This window comes from Lutra lutra, chromosome 1 (assembly GCF_902655055.1).
Source record: "Lutra lutra chromosome 1, mLutLut1.2, whole genome shotgun sequence".
Taxonomy (NCBI): Eukaryota; Metazoa; Chordata; class Mammalia; order Carnivora; family Mustelidae; genus Lutra; species Lutra lutra.
In genome coordinates, this window is record NC_062278.1 from 100,012,775 (window position 1) to 100,031,133 (window position 18,359).

Below are 18,359 nucleotides of genomic sequence, written 5' to 3' on the forward strand. Positions count from 1 at the left end.
TCACCTAACTGTTGTTCTTTCCTTCATTGATAAATTATGAAATGCCATCCCTATCTAATCTCTACCCTATAAGCAGAAAATCAATAACTCCCTATTTCAACGTTTCAATGTTTTACTCCTTAACATAGTCAATGTCTTTGTTTCATTTGATTGAGCTCCTCACTCATTTGTTCTTAACTTCTGCCAAAAAAGTTCTTTCCCCAGGTGAGTGCATGGCTTCTCATTGATTGGATATGATCTCCATAGCAGTGCCTAACCTGACAACCTTAATAAAATAATTCTTTATCACCCTCTACTGTATTACCCCTTCCTTGTTGTTATTAGGGCATATCATAACTGAAAATCTTCTGACTTGTTAGTGTCCTTGTTTACCTTTTTATTGTTGACCTAACAGGAGAAAGTCACCAGAGCATGAAGGCACCTTTTGTAACTCATTTTCTTCCATAACTTCAGCAACGAAAATGTAACTTGACACATAATGTTGTGGTCATCATGTCAGCAAGCCTTGCATTTATTATATCATTGTAGCAAAATACTTTTTCTAGCAAGTGTATATATTACAGTTAAAAAAAAAAGTGATGAAATTGACAAGCCACCACTTTATCTGATCTTTTTCACCAACAACAGCAAAATGGATTTGTGTCTCATGCTTAATGCTGGATTCAGTTAGGAGGGACTATTTCAGCACACTAGCTGGTATCTCTTCTGATTGGTTAGGAGTGCATTTTAACTGATTAGCACTTGCGTTCCAGTTATTAAAGATTTTAAATAGTTAAATATTGTTTAAATAATTTATAGTTTTTAAATATTAATAATTATTTAACATTAAGATATTAAATGTTTTATATAGCTCCCTCTTATGCCAACCCCAGTTTGTCTTCATTAACTAGATTACCATCCTGAGAAGGAGTTTGAAAAAGCGGTAAATGATTAGTGATGTCTGCCACAGGAGTGGAAGGAGGAAGCAGCATTGATTTTCATGCTCTGGTATGGTGTGGTTTTCAGGATAATATCCATGTGATGGAAAGCCATTGAACGAACTTGAAAAAAAAAGTACTAATACAATTCTAGCAGTCTCTGAATTTTGAAATCTTCATAAATATTAATATGTTAATGCCTTCTAGAAAAGAGAGAGGTAAACATGGGAGAACATTTTGATTTTACAAGTTTTTAATAGACATGAACATTAATTTGAAGAGGATTCAAAGCTAGATTACATAAGATAGTAAATTTCTGAAGTAAAACTTGTATTTAGGTGACTAGTATTTCTGATGACACTGTATTTTGTCAGTATGCTTGGGTTTACCGTTTCTGACTCTGAGTAGAAAATTACTGTTTTAGTCAAAGCAGCAATGCTTTTCAAACATTCTGTACATTCAGAATCTATTAGAGAAGAGCTAAGAGGATCCAGAGTGATTGATTTGGTTGAAAACATCAAGTCTGAAAAATTTGAAAGCATACACCATTTCATAAGCATGAATAATTTTTGCTACCTCAAGACAGAAGAGAAACTTGGCACTGGATTGTTCATCACTGTGTAGCACAGGCTACCCACAGATGGATGGTCCTGTTTAGTCTTCTCTGACCTAGTTATTACCATGATTGTTCTATTTTTTTTTTATTGAGCTGACCACAGAAAATAACAATTCTATTCATTTCTCTTAGTTATTCCTTTCTGTTGCTTCTGCTCAGGATATTCTCACCATTTCTGTGTAGAAGCATAAAACCACTGATATAATAGAATATCACTTTTTAATATTTTGAGTTTTCGTTATTGCTAATTATCTGGTTTATGATTCCTCCTAATCACATATTTTGCCACAAAAGATAATTGTATTTTAATATATAGTGGTTATTTCTAAACTGTGCCACTTTCTCTCTTAGCTGCTACCACTCTCTACTGTCATTTCAGTACTTTAAAATCTTTAATGAAGTATAAAATATTTGTTTTTTGTTACAGTTGTTGCTATCATTTTATATTTCTTGTTCTTAATAAAAAATTAATGCATAGAATTTAAATAAAAATTAATGTTTTTCCCCAGGTTAAGTAACAATAATAATAATAATAATAATAATTAAAAAAAAAAACAGAGCTAGTCCATTTTACTTTGCACTTCTCACTTACCTCCTCCTATGTGTCAGGGAGGTCCTCAGTGGAAAAAGCTGGTGCATACAAGTGAATAGTTCAACAAGTACATAGGTACCTGCTCATTTGATGCTTTCCAAGGGATTAGTCAGATGTAACTTACCCCTTGGTATTTGGACATAAATTAAACATTGTACCTCAACTGTTTGGATGATTTTCTAGTGTGACAGAATACATACAATAAGAAAGGTCCATTGTAGAAACAAGAATGTGTGGAAAGAAATGGCTTGATATTTTATCATATCATTGTATATTAATTTGTGTCTTAGAAAAATTCAATGTGCTTTCTTGCAGCTGTGATTTTTCAGTTTGCTTAAAGGTAAATAGGAAAGACTTTCAGGAAAGACCTGATTCAAAGACATCTTTTGATGGCAAAAAGATACATTTTTATTAGCACCTGTCAAACCATGAGAACACTGATTTTTGTAATTATTGATTTTTAATGCAGAAGCCAAAATAAATTTGTATAATGATGCTGTATTGAGGACTATTTTTGTGAAAAATGAAAAAAAAACCCTCTTCTTATGTGTTAAAATGCTTGAATCTATCGATGTGCTATTTAAAGATCATTGAAGAGCTCTTTAATTAAAATTGCCATTATTGAGGCAAGTTATCACTATTTTCCAATAATGTAAACTAGTATTTTTGTAACTCTCACACCTTTTGGTTTATATTTTAAACAAAAAGTGGAAGTCTAGCCTACATTGTTTCAAACCAGCATGATCTTCCCCCAGCCTCTCCTAAGTATGAAAAATATGTTCATTAATATAACCAATTGAGTAATATTCTTGTTTTAAGATGATATCAGTGAATCACACATAATTAGTAGGTGGCTTAAAAATTTAATTGAATAATATGAATTTTCTCATTTTTTCAGTGTGATTATTAATATTATGTAATAATTTATTTAACTAGGCTTTTAAAATCATAAATCCACAGTTATTTAAATTATAATGGTATTAGCAAACTCAAAAATTATATTAATAAGCCTTGCTAATCACATTTTAATAGGAACAAAATTATTATCCAAAACCATTCAGACAGAAATGTTTTTAACAAGAAGGTTTTCTTAGGTAATCCATTTGAACGTATAGCTCAACTTTTCAGAGATACCATATAAACTATAATCATTTCAATTTAAGACCAATAAGCCAACAATATATGCTGCATATCTGGGTGAAGGGTGAGAAAGCTGCATGATGGACTTCATTGAGGAAAAATTTTATATGTATATAAAGAGATGAGTCCATTGAGGTCCTCAAGAGAGTCAGAAACAAATCACTATGGGATTCAAAGTAGAGAAAGTCACATATACTTGGGCAACAGGGAAATACAGTTCATCAGAAGGTAACATTTGAAAAGGTATCAGTAAAGTTTTGTATCAGTAAAGTTTTGCCAGATGCAGTTGAATGAAATGGTTAAGGAAATATTTCATGCCAGAAATGCTTCCTCTAACAGATTTGCTGGTATCTTGGTATTCACATGTGCTTCTAAAAACAGAATTCTCTCTTCATATGAGTCTTCTATGGAAATCCTTTGCATGAAACTAGTAGAAGAAATTAGCTCCAGTTGAGAAAGGTGGGAAGTTAGAGTTATAGATTCTCCATCTGTGTTCTTTCTGTATTTGCCCCCACTTACTCCTTAATGTCTCAATGTTATCATTGGAAAGCATAACAACTACTGTTTTTTTTGTTTTTTGTTTTTTGTTTTTTGTTTTTTAAGACTTATTTGTTTTGTGGGGGAGGGGGCGGGTAGAGACAGAGGGAGAGAATCTTCAAGCAGACTTCCTGCTGATCAGGGAGTGAATCATGGGGCTCAGTCTCATGAACCTGAGATCATGACCAGAGCTGAAAACAAGAGTTAGATAACTAACTGACTAAGCCACTCAAGCACCCCAATGATTACTATCTTAATGATAGAAATTATGGAAACTAAACCTAAAAGAAATCATCTTGGATCATAGGAAGATGTGTTTGATAGAACCTTCAGTGTGGAGCTTTTCAAGGAGAAGGAAAGGAGCACATCAGAGGATTCTCATTAGAATCTCCAGAAAGGCATACAATTTTCACATTAATAAAAAGGGGACTTCTAAAGATAAGAAATATTTGATGTAGAATAAAAGATAACTGTAGGGAGGGTAGGGAATATTTGACAGAAATCATAGTCTGATCTCATGTTCTAAAATCCTTGAAGATTTTACGCCAGATTGGTGCATATAGTTGGCCATACAGGTTGTATCCTGTATAACCCAAGGATTTGTCATCCACACTGAGTATATGTACCACCTGAACAGCTGTGTACGATGGAATTTACTTAATTTGAATAAAAATCGAGAGCCTTTGAATTGTTTGTAATGGTATGATTATTGTTGAACTTTAAGGAAATTAATCTTGTGTTTTGTAAAATGGTTTAAATTCCAGAAACATAAATATATAATAAACCAAACTTGATCATCTGTTAAAGGAATGAATTGGGCTTGTAACTTGTTTAGAAGGGACAGGGCAAAGGAAAAATGAATCCAAAGCTTTTTTAAAAAATTTTTTATTTAAATTCAATTTAGTTAACATTTAATGTTTTATTAGTTTTAGGGGTAGAATTTAATGATTCACCAGTTGTGCGTAAGACCCAGTGCTCATTACATCAACTGCCCTCCTTAATGCCCATTACCTAATTACCCCATCCCCCACCTACCATCCCTCTAGCACCCCTCAGTTTGTGACTCTAAACTATTTTTTTAAATGACCAGAGGAATTGTTGTATCCTGTTAGAGATAGAAAGATCATGTCTGTGGTGACTGGGTCAGGATAAGAGTAGAAATAGTTCTTTTTTGAGTATATCAAATTATTGTGAATGATTTTGTCATACTAAATGGACGGTTTGCTCTACTTATTCCTGTAAGACTTTATTTTTCTCTTCTCTTTCAGGCTGAAGTCATTGATGTGAGTTATGGAAATGCAGATGATTTAAAAAGGATTCAAAAAATGAAAAATACAACGAATCAGATTGCACTCCTGAAATTAGGAAAATTGCCATTACTTTATAAGGTTGGTTCGATGGCTGTTTGTTGGTGGTGGGGTGATTTTTTTTTTTTTTCTTTTTGAGTTACATGCCTCTGTAAGTGGAGAGAAAGAGAGACCTAGAAGGAGGGAGAAAGAGAAGCACAAAAAGTCAGAATGTCACAGAAAATGACTTCACCAAAATAGAACATTTTAAGTTAAAATCTTTAAGAGAAAAATTAATGTTCTTATTACTTAAGACAGAAGATAATTTAAGCCAGGTATTGGAGTTTGTGGGACCTTGATAAAATTGTCTGTACTCTTTATAATAATACCAATGTAGAATGCTGGAAATGAGAACCAAAGTTTCCTCTTATGACATATGTGAAACTTCTATTATCAAAACTGACTAATTACTGTGTGCTTTGTGTTAGACTAGTATCTAGCAGATTTACACTCCTTAGTGATTGATTTTGTCAACTGTATAACTTCACAGTTACTGTGCTCAAGAATTTAATTAAAATATAATATGCTAAGGAGAAACAGAAATTTGATTTATTTTATTTAAATAGAAGTTTATTAACACTCATCCACTAGATGCATTTACATAATTAAAGCAGCTCACTCTAACTATCTCATAATGAACCACCACGAAAGATAGCTACTACTGCTCATTCTTACTTCATTTTCTTTTTCTATTAAAAAAGAATGGTCAGGGGCATGTGGATGGTGCAGTCAGTGAAGCATCTGAATCTTGGTTTCCACTCAGGTTCTGATCTCAGGGTTGTGAGCTTGAGCCCTGCATGGAGCTCCCAGCTCAGCATGGAATCTGCTTAAGCCTCCCTCATCCTCTTCCCTCTCTCCCTGCTCTCTCTTGCATGGACACACACTCTCTCTCTAAAATAAATAAATAAATCTTAAAAAAAAAAATAGAATGGTCAGCGTAGTTCTGTCACTGGAACTCTCTGGTTCTTAACGTGTATTGGATTTCTCCTCCAACACTTAAAAACCTTTGCTTCCCAGTTCAAAAATTTTCTAGAAATCTGTTTGCACACGCTGTAAGGAGACAAGGGAACATCCCGTGTCTGTTATTCATTACCTTCCGTGGATGCCATTATACTTAAATCAATGTCCGATAGTCGATAATTGTCTAGAATTTTAAGGTAGTCTTAAAAATACTTTATATTTGAGATATATGATATATGTATATCAATGTGATATTAATTTTTAGTGGTATAATTTGTCAGTGTATATTAAATCACTTAATCACATTTTGATCCATTAATTCCAGTTCAACTAGTATGCTATACAGAGGGAAAAATGGAGATGATAAACATAAAGATCATCAATGATGTGACAAATTTTAGAGATGATTTGTGTGTCCAGTTTAATATTGAAAATGATGCCATTTGTATGGCTGAATACTATACATTTAGAATGTAAAGAAGAATATTGAGGGGAACCTGGGTGGTTCAATAGGTTAAGCATCTGCCTTCGGCTCAAGTCATGATCCTGGCTTCTGGGATTAAGCCCCAAATCAATCCACCTGCTCAGTGGGGAGCCTGTTTCTCCCTCTGTCTGCTGCTCCCCATGCTTGTGCGTGTTCTCTCTCTCTCACTCTCTCTGTGTGTGTCAAATAAATAAATAAAACCTTTTAAAAAGAAAAGAATACTGAACAGTATGTGAAAATCTTCATAAGACGAACAAGTTATAAAGTAGATGTTTGTAGTAATTATCATAGTAAGGATTGTATTATTGTTGCTTCTAAAGATAGCATGTTAGTAATCTGGGATAAATACTTTTCTGTGTATTTTTTTAATGTATTGTCACGTTAATCTTCACAATAATCTTAATGTTGGGTAGGGACAATTATTATCTTCAGTGTACAGAAGTAACTAAGGCAGGAAACAAATAAGTGACTGGCTCAAAGATGATCAGATAGTCAAATGAAACAATCTGGATATATACCCCGGCAGTCCCACCTCACATTCTGAGTCTTTAATGTGTAAATGTAGTTACAGTAGCTAGCTAATCAAGATGATAAATTGGAATTTTTAACTGAGGCTCTAATATATACAAGAATGTGTATTTCAATATGAACTACCCAACACCAATATTTCAAAGGAAATAATTAAAAGCATGTTAGAGTGTTGTTGAACCTCTTACATCTGGTATATAAAAGATTTAGAAGAGGGATAGGGAGATTTTATGAATATAAATTTTGGAGAAATTTATTTTTTTAAGATTATACTTATTTATTTGAGAGAATGACACACACACATACACACACACACAGAGCATGAGCACGGGGAGAGGGAGAAACAAGACTCCTTATTGAGCAGGGAGCCCAGCCTAGCGCTCAATTCCAGGACCCTGAGATCATAACCAGAGATGAAGGTAGATGCTTAACCAACTGAAACACCCAGGCACCTCTGGAGATATTTATTTTAAGTTTTACGGTAAGCCTAGTGACTGGTGCTTCAATGGAACCATGTGGAGGGCTTGATGTGTGACCTTTCCAGTATGGGGGACAGGATAGACTGGTGCCTGACTCACCCTAGAAACCTGAAAGTAAGAGATGGGTTTGCTCACCATCTAATAAGTGAGCAGAAAAGGAGTGTCTGTGTTGGGATTGACCTGTCCCTCCAGAGCTGGGAGCAGAAAAATATATGTGTGTTTATATATTTATGTAGTATCTATGTCTCTGTATATCTGTAAGTAGATACAGTTATATATACATACACATTTCCAGAGACCTAGAAACAGTGTCTATAATTGGCTCTTCAAAAAAATACAAAGTAGCTGCCTGCCTAGTCCTTCTGGTCTAGAGAATACACTAATGTTTATAGTGACTCTTGAGAAGGTAGAATGCAGTGTAGAGAGGTAACACAAATTCATACTGATTTGAAAATTATCCAAAAAGCAAAACTAATTTATATTAGGTATATTTCCTAGTGAAACAAAAGAGTATAAGTGATCACATGTTTTTGTTAAGCTACTTGAGTTCAGGCCTAGTCAAATCTGTAGTTCTCTGGTCTGGGCTAGACTAGTGGGAATGAATTATTTCTCCTGCCCAAGAAATGCTTTACCTGCCCATAACCCCCATCCCTGTTGTTCTCATGCACCTTCCTTTGACCCAAAAAGACTTACAGCTCTCCAGTGTTATTTACTCCAGCTTCTAGGGACCAATTATATAAATTGGGTCAATGGAATTATGGATGATTTCTACTTCTTTATAGTTTCCCATTGTTAGTAATTTAGGCTAGAAATTTTTCTAAGCTTTTTTTTTAATGTACTATCACATTAATCGTCATAATAACCATAATATTGAAGTAGGAACCATTATTATCTTCAATTTATAGGTAAGTATCATTAGTGCATGAGGAAAGAAAGAAAACAGTATACTTCTTCTTCAATAACAGACCTGAGTTGGTGGAGGGCAAGAAGATGAAATTTTAAATCAAGGGTAGAGTTTTGATCACGATGTGAGATGATGTGTTCTAATTATTAAAACACGTGACTCAATTTGATTACAGGACTTTAAAAATTATCAATAATCAGAAGTCTTCTTCTAGGTGTTTGGGGATTCTTTCTAGGTATGTTCTGAAAGGACAATGGGAAACCAAGCAACATTGTTTCTGATACTTGAATTCTGCTTGTTTGGTCTTCCAGTGATATAGGGGATTAAAATGTTGTCTGTTGAAGGGACCAATTATGTAAATTGGATTGGTGAAATTATGGATGACGAAAAATTCAAGTTATATAGGACATTCAAAAAACCTTTTGTAACAGAATTTATAGGCCAAATACTCAAAATCCTTACCAGTAGATTATGAATTAAAACAAAGCAAGTTTCTTTATATTTGACTTTATATTCCCCAGGGAATATTTACATTATAAAACCTTTTGGCCATATCTACAAAGCAATGAATTAGTGGTTTATCTGAAGTAGGACGCAATTATTAAGAACTTGGTGTATTTCCCCTTATCACCTTATTTATAGGCCCATGAGTAGATTTAACAAAGAGATATATGTGGAATCCCCTTCTAGACAGAGCCTTGCCACAAATTTAGTATATCTTCCTGGCAGAGGACACAGGTATCCCTTTCTTTAACTTTTCAAATTCTACTGTAGCTGGTCTCTGTGTTCTGTGGATTATCCCAGATATTTGGGGGGAATCATTGATAATACATTTATTGATACACATTCACACAGAAAAAGGAAGTATGGACAAGATAAGGTTGTATAGCATGGTAACAGCTAAAAATGTTTAGCTGGCCCATCAAGTATATTCTGGGGCTGACACTAGAAAGCAAGGCAATGTAGTGATACAACTGGGTTGAAAATGGCAGAGAACCAATTGAATTCTTTGTGTATCACAACTGCTCATCATGATTCTCAATAAGCATCTATCTGGACTGGGAACATGCAGCTGAATGAGTAAAGAGAAAATTTCGTCTCTTCTGACTTGTGCAGTAGCTACTAAATCAGAGTTCAAAAATACATTTGGGTGAGACTCTGCATCTGAGATAGAGCAAAAAGGGAAACTAATTGTGAATTAAGTTATCTCCCAAAATGAGTAGAAAAATAATCTGTGGTCAAGAAGGAGGAGCTCTCATTAGTTTTAATGTAAATACTGTCCATGTGTTAATTTAGTCTCCATGAAGGGTTTGCTGAGAAAATCCCTGTACTGTGTGGCAGGAACAATGAAAGGCACATGGCTTTTAGAAGTTGCCTTCATCTATACATTGTTACCTGGAGAGAGAGCCAACCCAGTTCTCCAGATCTAACTTGTGCTAGTTCCCTTAAGCTTAAACCTTAGAGGAAAGTCTTTAGTTTATTTTAGTTTTGTATTTTAGCAGTTTATTTTATGGGAGAGTGCTTTAATTCTTTAAACTTCAAGACAGAATATTATTTTATATGTCCTAATAGATTCACTTAGATTTCTCTGCGACAGTCTGATACTTAGTAAAGCCCATCCTAAGACCCTCACATATTCCCAAATTGCTGAATAGCACTCTAGTATGAAATTTATTTTATAAATGCAATAAAAGCACTTGGTTTCTTTTTAGAACCATTTTCACAAAAGCAATAATAAAAAAAAATTCTGGTATACTTCGTGACAACTAGAACTCATATAAATCCTTCTGAAACATGGAGGCTGGGCCATTATCTAGGTCTATACCACACATCAGCCTCATGTCTTGCAGGAGTTAAATTTGTATGCAGTGAAATTACAGATGAATGCATATATTTATGCCTTTTTTGCATGGTGAAATTATGCATAAAAATCCACAAATGCTACTGCTGTTTTTTGTTTCTTTGTTTTGATGTTGTTGTTGTTTTTAGTGAAAGGAGTAACAGACAGCACATTCCTAGTACTCACTGTTACATAGTAAGATATATCCATAAGTATTAGCTGGTTTTTAAATTTTCCTTATTTACATTTTTATCCTTATAATCATAATTTTAATGAACCAGGAATCTGAATGATTTTGTAATTTCCTACAATGAACCATTTCCCTATCTATTCATCCAATAAGATTTATATTTTAATATTAATTGTATACTCTTTGGCCAGTGTGTAACTTAACCAACCACTACTAAGTTCATAAGGCATTCTTACGCAGGTAGGCCTCTTAGAAGAGCCCAGAGGGAAATGAGAGGTAGGAAACAACTGTTAGGTGTTTATACCTTTGAACAGAATGTTTCCCACAGGTTAGGAAGGAGTAGAGTTATTTAAAGACAAGTAAACTTCATACTATTTACTTAATTTACAAAATAATTAAATTTAAAATGCTGAGTTGGGGATTCAGTGAGGAAATATCTATAGGTATTGGTGATTTCCCAATCTGTATTAAACAAATGGGCAATTGGATGATCAGTAAGAAATCTTCTAGTTTAGGTAAAGTAAATGCTGAGAAACATGGTATTTGAAAACTAACCTCACGTGAAGTAATTTGCTGAAGTGTGGTTTAATTCATTCCAGTCTCCTTTTCTTTTTTCCTGATAGCATTAATTCAGTCCCTTTTTTTTCTGATAGCATTAATTCAGCAATTAATTCAGCATAATTCAGAATATAATAACCACATTCAAAAGAATTATTTTTTCTTCTAGCTAATAATAGACAGCATCTACTCTGCTTTAAACAGTAGAAGTTTAAAATGGTAAAATTAAAAATTAATTTCTTATACCCTAAAATTAAAATATGCATTTACCTAAGAGCATCAAAAATATGTGGTGCTAGTACAATGATACAACGATGTGCACAAAATAGGGATTTGGGATGTCTAGGTGGCTCAGTCGATAAGGTGTGTCTGCCTTTGGATCAGGTCATGATCTCAGGGATGGAGTCCCTTATTGGGCTCCTTGCTCAGCAGGGAGTCTGCTTCTCCCTCTGTCTGCTGCTCCCCTGCTTGTGTTCTCTCTCTCTCTCTCTCTTTCTCTGATAAGTAAATAAGTAAATATATAAAATCTTTTTAAAAAGGTATTCAATATTTTTTAGAGATAAAATATTCATGGTATATTTTATGTGTGTGTAATATATGCATGGGCACACTGGTATAATCTTATTTGTGATGTGGCAATGAGGCTACAAAGATAGGGAAAAAGAGGAAAAAAAAACTTTTTAAAAAGATTTTATTATTTGAGAGAGAGAGAGCAAGTGAGCAAGAGAGAGTGCATAAGCATGGGGTGGGGGGGGGGCAACGGGAAAGGGAGTGGGAGAAGAAGATTCCCTGTTGAGCAGGGAGTCAGATGTACGGCTGCATCCCAAAACTCTGGGATCATGACCTGAGCTGAAGGCAGAAGCTTAACTGACTGAACCACCCAGGTACCCTGAAGACCCCCATTTTTATTGAAAGTTTTAGTGTATTATAATTTCCCCCGGTATTGATGATCCTAGTGGATCTATATATGTGACTTTCTATGACTATTTCAGATGAAGAAAGTGTTTAAATTAGCACCATTGTATGGTGCTTTTAGATATAGTTTTGTGTATGGAAGCAGACTTGCTCCTTTTAATTTAAGAGAATTTTTTTTTTTTAAAGATTCTACTCATTTATTTGACAGAGATCACAAGTAGGCAGAGATGCAGGCAGAGAGAGAGGAGGAGGCAGGTTCCCTGCTGAGCAGAGAGCCAGACGTGGGGCTCGATCCCAGGACTCTGGGACCATGACCTGAGCCGAAGGCAGAGGCTTTAACCCACTGAGCCACCCAGGCGCCCTAATTTGAGAGAATTTTTGAAAGTATTTTATGAAAATAAAAAATGAACACTATCTTGATACTTAGAAAGGGTATGTTTGTTCACTTACTGGTTTAATGAGGTACTTCCTACACAGTTCTCAGAAGTAATTACAAAAGACCAGTGCTCCATATTTTGTAATTATAAAACTCCAGAGCTGCTCTGTTGATCATAGAAAACATGGTCAAGACTAGAACACAAAGTCAGAAAACAGTGGTTTAATATATTTAAAAGCTAGATCCGTTGTTGTTTTTTTTTTTTTTAATCAGAATGACTTCCATTTTCCACTGACTGACTTTACTTATTTTCTAAATGACTTGGACCAAATATTACCATATCTATAAAAGTTAAGTAGTTTTTATTGAAATACAACTTCAATCATAAGTTATAATGAGAAAACTTTGGACTGTGTCATTATTCTGCCAGTTGGTAATCAGATTTTAAGGAAGTGAGTTTAGGATAAGAATAATCGAATTCTTCAGTTCCTATTCCTGGTATTAGAGTATTATTTTATGGCTTAAAACCAAATGAAGATATGTCTACAAGTCTTCAAAGTCTGAATTACTCATTCATGGTGAATGAATCCCATAATTTGAAAGTCATGTCTGTATTTTACTTATGTGATAATAAAATTTAATTACATTTACTGTCTCAAATCATAAAATCAAAACAAGTGACATCATGTATCAGAAGAGATGATTTTTGCATATATGTTGTAATATGGTCAACAAAAATAATCCCCATGTCTTCACACAAGTTTGGGACCAAAAGAAAGGTTGCAAAGCATGTTTTTGCTCCTAACTGTTAAATGTGTAAATTAAGAAAAGCAAGAAATCAAGAAAGGGAGAGAGAGAGGGAAGCCAGAGACAGACAAGAATGGAGGAAGGAAAGAAGGAAGAAAAAAAAAACTGATTTTTTTCTAGTTCATTCCCTAAAGTCACACATGTTTCAGAAATATTTTTTAATATATTATATATTACTCTAAAATCTGAAAGAGTAAGCTGTAGACATATTTTAACTTTTGGGAATTGTAGATGTCTTTTATGGCAGTAACATGGCTTTGTGGTAATCTGGAGCTTACTTTTAAATATTCCAATTTTTTCCTCTCGACAATCTTTATTTTTCCTGCTGTAGATAGGTGTCCCCATCCTTCCACTCTGCCATGTTTGCTCTGTGTTTGACAGGTAACTTGTTTTAAGTCATGAAGCACAGTGTGGCAGAATGCAACGGTAGTAGATACAATCTCAAGTCCTGACTCTTCTTGATGTTTAAGTGACCTTAGAATATTATCTAACACCTCTGAAGTCTTAGAGGTTTTGTTTGGTTCTCTCTCTCTCTCTGTCTCTCTCTCTCCCTCTTTAATTATATTCTAGGCAGCTGTGATAAAAATAATATCAACTCTTAAGGTTGTGTATTAAATTTGAAAATGCAAGCATAACTCTTTTTTTTTTAGGATTTTATTTATTAGAGAGAAAATGAGAACACAAGTGGTGGTGGTGAGAAGGAGAAGCAGGCTCCCCAGTGAGCAGGGAGCCCCAGGCAGGCTTGAACCCAGGATCCTGGGATCATGACCTGAGCTGAAGGCAGGCACTTAACTGACTGAGTCATCCAAGTGCCCCAGCAATCATAACTCTTGATCAATATTATTTCAAGCCCTTAAAAACCAAGAATCTGATGGGAAAGGACATGAATTTAATAATGAGGAAATGTCAGTTCTCTCAAACTTGCTGAATTGAACTGAAGACAATAATATACTTATTAGATAAATCAGTTATAGAAATATTATCTCTCAAGATTGCACTCTTGCACGATTTAACAATAAGAATTATGTTGATGCCATGTAGCATAATTTAAATCTCGAAGGAGAAAAATTAAAGTTGTCTCTTTAATTCTTTTTGCAGAGTAAGACAGATATAAATTAATGGAGAAATGATTGTTAAAAATAAACATAAATTGATTAAGGATGACTCTAAACAATGACCTGACAGGAGAGTGCCTACTTTCAATTTTTACATTCTTCAGTGTTTATTTTTATGCACAAACTTTTTTGAGATGATAGAATTGTATAATATTATGAAGATAATATTTTGGTAATTAAAACTATATTATATTACAGAATAGTAGTATAAATATCTACAAATTTTAAATTTATTGTGAAAGTGGGGGTATCATGTATGGCTCCAAAAACAGAATAAAATTGTCTGAATCCTAAGGTTATTGTAGAAATTAATTGAAATAATACATATAAGCTTTCAACACAATGTCTAGAACATACTAAGCATTTAACTGAATATAAGTCAATATTTTGTTTAATCCCACCAAAATGTTTTACCAGTTATTGTGTTTTCTGTTTGCATTTCATTTCCTTAATGGTCACTATCCTGTGTAATCAAAATCTAAGATTTTATTCATTACACCGTATAATCCCTGCCTTGTTGTTCTACATAAGGCTCAGTACTTCAGTAGAGGGTTTAGATTATGTCAGGAATTATTATGACATTGAAGATTTTCTTTTGTATTTGGATTTAGAATATCCTAAAACTAACTTTTATTTAGAGATTTTTGCATAGTTCCTTCCATTTCTGAAATTCCATAGAGGGTGTTAACAAAACTGAAAAATTAAAAAGTAAATAAACCCTTGGCTCTATACTTAACAAAGTTTTTGAAAAGCCGTCTGATGTCTAATTATTAATTGCTATCTATTTGCCATGGAGCTCTTTCTCTCTCTGTCTTTTAATAAAAATAAATTATTATGTTGCTGAGGAATACCTTGCTAAGGAATCTTATTTAGCAGCTTGGATTTTACTCATTTGCTATTGCTGTAAAATATGTGGAGACAGTTAAATTACTTCTGGCAAGAAATATTGGAAAAAAAATGAGTATTTGTTTGGCAAAAAAATCCCCAAAACCTCTCCCTAAAATTTATGTAATTAAAATTATAGCCATACAATGTATTGCAGCTGGTTTTGAATTCAATAGACTTCCTGTTTTTATAACAAATTAACCTATAATAAGTTATAAAACCTTAACCTAGCTATAGAAACTTAAAATATTCTCACTTGAACTTCAACAATAATATACACTGAGTAAATTGTTAATCAGTAATTATTAACATATAAGTTAATTTATTATTCTTATAAATATTCATTAAATTGCTTTTTAACTGAAAATATATATTTACTGTGTTTATGTGAAAGCTATTGGGAAGGTTTTATGGCCCAGTATATATTATAGTTAAAAATAAAGCTTTTGTGGTTTTAATAATGTGCAATTTGGAAAAAAGCCTATTACAGGTAAAATGAAAGTTACTTTTATTTACTAGATTTGCATTTCCAAATTTTATTCAGTCTTCATGTAAGTTTTTGGTGTGTTTTCTCTTGTACTGAATTTTAGATTATACCTAGGAATCTCATTTAGCATAATAAATTCCTTATAAATATTCTTCATTATTTGAATATTATAGTCATCCAAACTACATTTTAAAGCTCTTACAGCACTGATAGTTCCAATCATTTTGGAATAATTCTGCATTTTTAAATAAATTTGTTTTGGAAAATTAGAAAAATTAGAGTCACTATAATCCAAGAATATGTGTAGTATAATAGCAGACTCCAGTTCGGACTAGTATTCATAATCAAGGAAGAGCTATCAAGCAGATTCTTCCAAAAGATCATGTTTATTCTTGAATTTTCAGTTATGGTTTTCTTTCTGTTTTTATCCAAATCTATTACGTTCTTACTATCCCTACCTATGAATAAAGAGGAGGCTTGTTTTTTGATGTGGATAAGTTATCCACATCAAACTTCTGTAATTCTCACACTAAAGAATTTTCAAACAATGTTAAGATATAAAATGAGTCACCAAATGAAATGGAAGAGAAACCCTTGTGGTTGTAACTTGCCATACATACCTGATGTTGTTCTAATACCCAAATTAATGACTGTTCTAATATAATTTCTTTGTCTTTAAATAGTGGCGTATCTATATTTGGACAGGAGTACAACTTAGTGAGGGCATTATGGATATTAAAACATCTGTGATAACATCTAAAATTTAATTTCTATTCTATTAAGAAAAGGACAATGGTAACATGTTTCTTCACCTTATATTTTGGGTGGTATCCACTCTATTGTCAGCTTTATAAATTTTACAACTTCGAGGATTCCTTAATGTAAGAAAGGAACTGGTTAAAAATAAAATTTGTAATATTTAGTATATTAAAATAGAATTGGCTTTCCTCCCAAGTTGATATTATATGACGGATACACAAGCATTGTTCTACCTAGTTCTTATCCTTCATTACTGAGCTTTCTGTGACTCTGTAGGGAATTATCTAAATCTTTCACACATGCACCTGGATTAAATTTTTGCTTTTAATTTAGAACAGTAAACAAAATGAAGCAAGTCAGCCCATGTTGGCTTCCTGTGTTATTATGTGTGCTGATATACATGTTTTATAGTCATTGTTTCAACATGTTTTGATATACAACAGTCTATTTTGAAGTAAACCAAAGAGAAAGGCAGCTACAGGATATGAGTGTGATTGTATCAGAAGACAATGAGGAAATCATTAAAAAATAATTTAATTTCTAAAATTTTCAAAATTGTCTGCAATATTCTGGATTCTTTATTGTCTGTTCTTCATAGACAGCAAAACTCAGTGACAAAGTGTTTTATGCTAAATTGGAATCAAAGAGGTCTGGGCAAAATAGCAGAGTGACCTGTGCTGGAAATAATGAAGTGAAACATGGCTACAGGGTGGCTGGGTGGCTCAGTAGGTTAAGTGTCTGCCCTCCACTTGGGTCATGATCTCAGGGGTCCTGGGATGGAGCCCCACACCGGGCTTCCTCTTCATGGGGAACCTGCTTCTCCCTCTTACTCTGCTGGCTCTTTCTCAGTGTGTCAAAATCTTTTAAACTAACAAAACAAAAGCATGGCTACAATGGTATTTTCTTATGTGATGATTGGTACAACATGTACAAATATTTTCCTTGGGTTTTTACAAAATTCCTAGTATGACTTGCTAACTATATAGATTTTGTTCTTTTATTTTGCTGAGCTTTATCATTTGTGTGTTTTAATCGTAAAACAGGTAGAGACAATCTGTTTTTAAAATAAGGTCACATAGGGGCCACTGGGTGGCTCAGATGGTTAAGCCTCTGCCTTTAGCTCAGGTCATGATCTCCAGGTCCTGGGATCAAGTGCCACATCAGGCTCCCTGCTCAGTGGGGAGCTGGCTTCTCCTTCTCCCTCTGCTTCTCCCTTTACTCATGCTTACTCTCTCTCAAATGAATAAATAAAATTAAAAAAAAAAAAAAAAGATCACATAGAGATCAGGAAACTGATAAGCCAAGACAGAATTTTGTTTTATAAGTAATTTGAGGTTCTTTAAAATTCTGATGGGTTAGAAAGTGCAATTTTAAAGCCCTTTGCCCTAAAATTAGGAAACACATGTATGCAGATAGTACTTTACAAATGGACAGAGTATGAGACCATATTCATGTAATTTGAGATGCTTTGGGAAGGTCTCTTTAGCCTAAATTATATTAGTTAAATGCTAGAAATTAAAAGTTACTACTTGATACACTTAATGGGCAATTTGTTAAGATGTCACTATACATGATATAATTTATAATGATTTTATTGAAAGGTAATTGATATCAGTTTAAAACTAATTTCATATCCTTAGCACAGAGAAAAGAGTAGGCAGACTATTTACAGTGAGGGGCCAGGTGTGGAAGAGGTGGCTAAAGATAGATTTGAATTCTTCACTATTTTAGCCTCAAGGGTCTTTGTATCTATTGTTTGTTTGCTATTTATAATAAATTTCCTACCTCATTTCCCATGACCAAAGTGTGGAATTTGATCAGCTATATGGATTTGAGTCCCAGTTCTACCATTTAATTGCTAAGTCAGTCTTCAAGTTAACCTCTTTAAGACTTAATTTTCTTCCTTGTAAAATCAGTAGACTAG

At 33.6% G+C, this 18,359-nt stretch overlaps 1 protein-coding gene across 8 annotated transcripts in view; it reads left to right on the forward strand.

The window, feature by feature from the left end:
* The window catches only part of NAALADL2 (N-acetylated alpha-linked acidic dipeptidase like 2), a 1,357,959-nt gene that overhangs the window by 806,522 nt on the left and 533,078 nt on the right, over positions 1–18,359 (forward strand). For all 8 annotated transcript variants that reach the window (XM_047730769.1, XM_047730776.1, XM_047730785.1 and 5 more), the window contains one exon: positions 5,071–5,190. In XM_047730769.1, the coding sequence (XP_047586725.1) occupies positions 5,071–5,190 (120 nt within the window). The remainder of the gene's footprint in view (positions 1–5,070; positions 5,191–18,359) is intronic.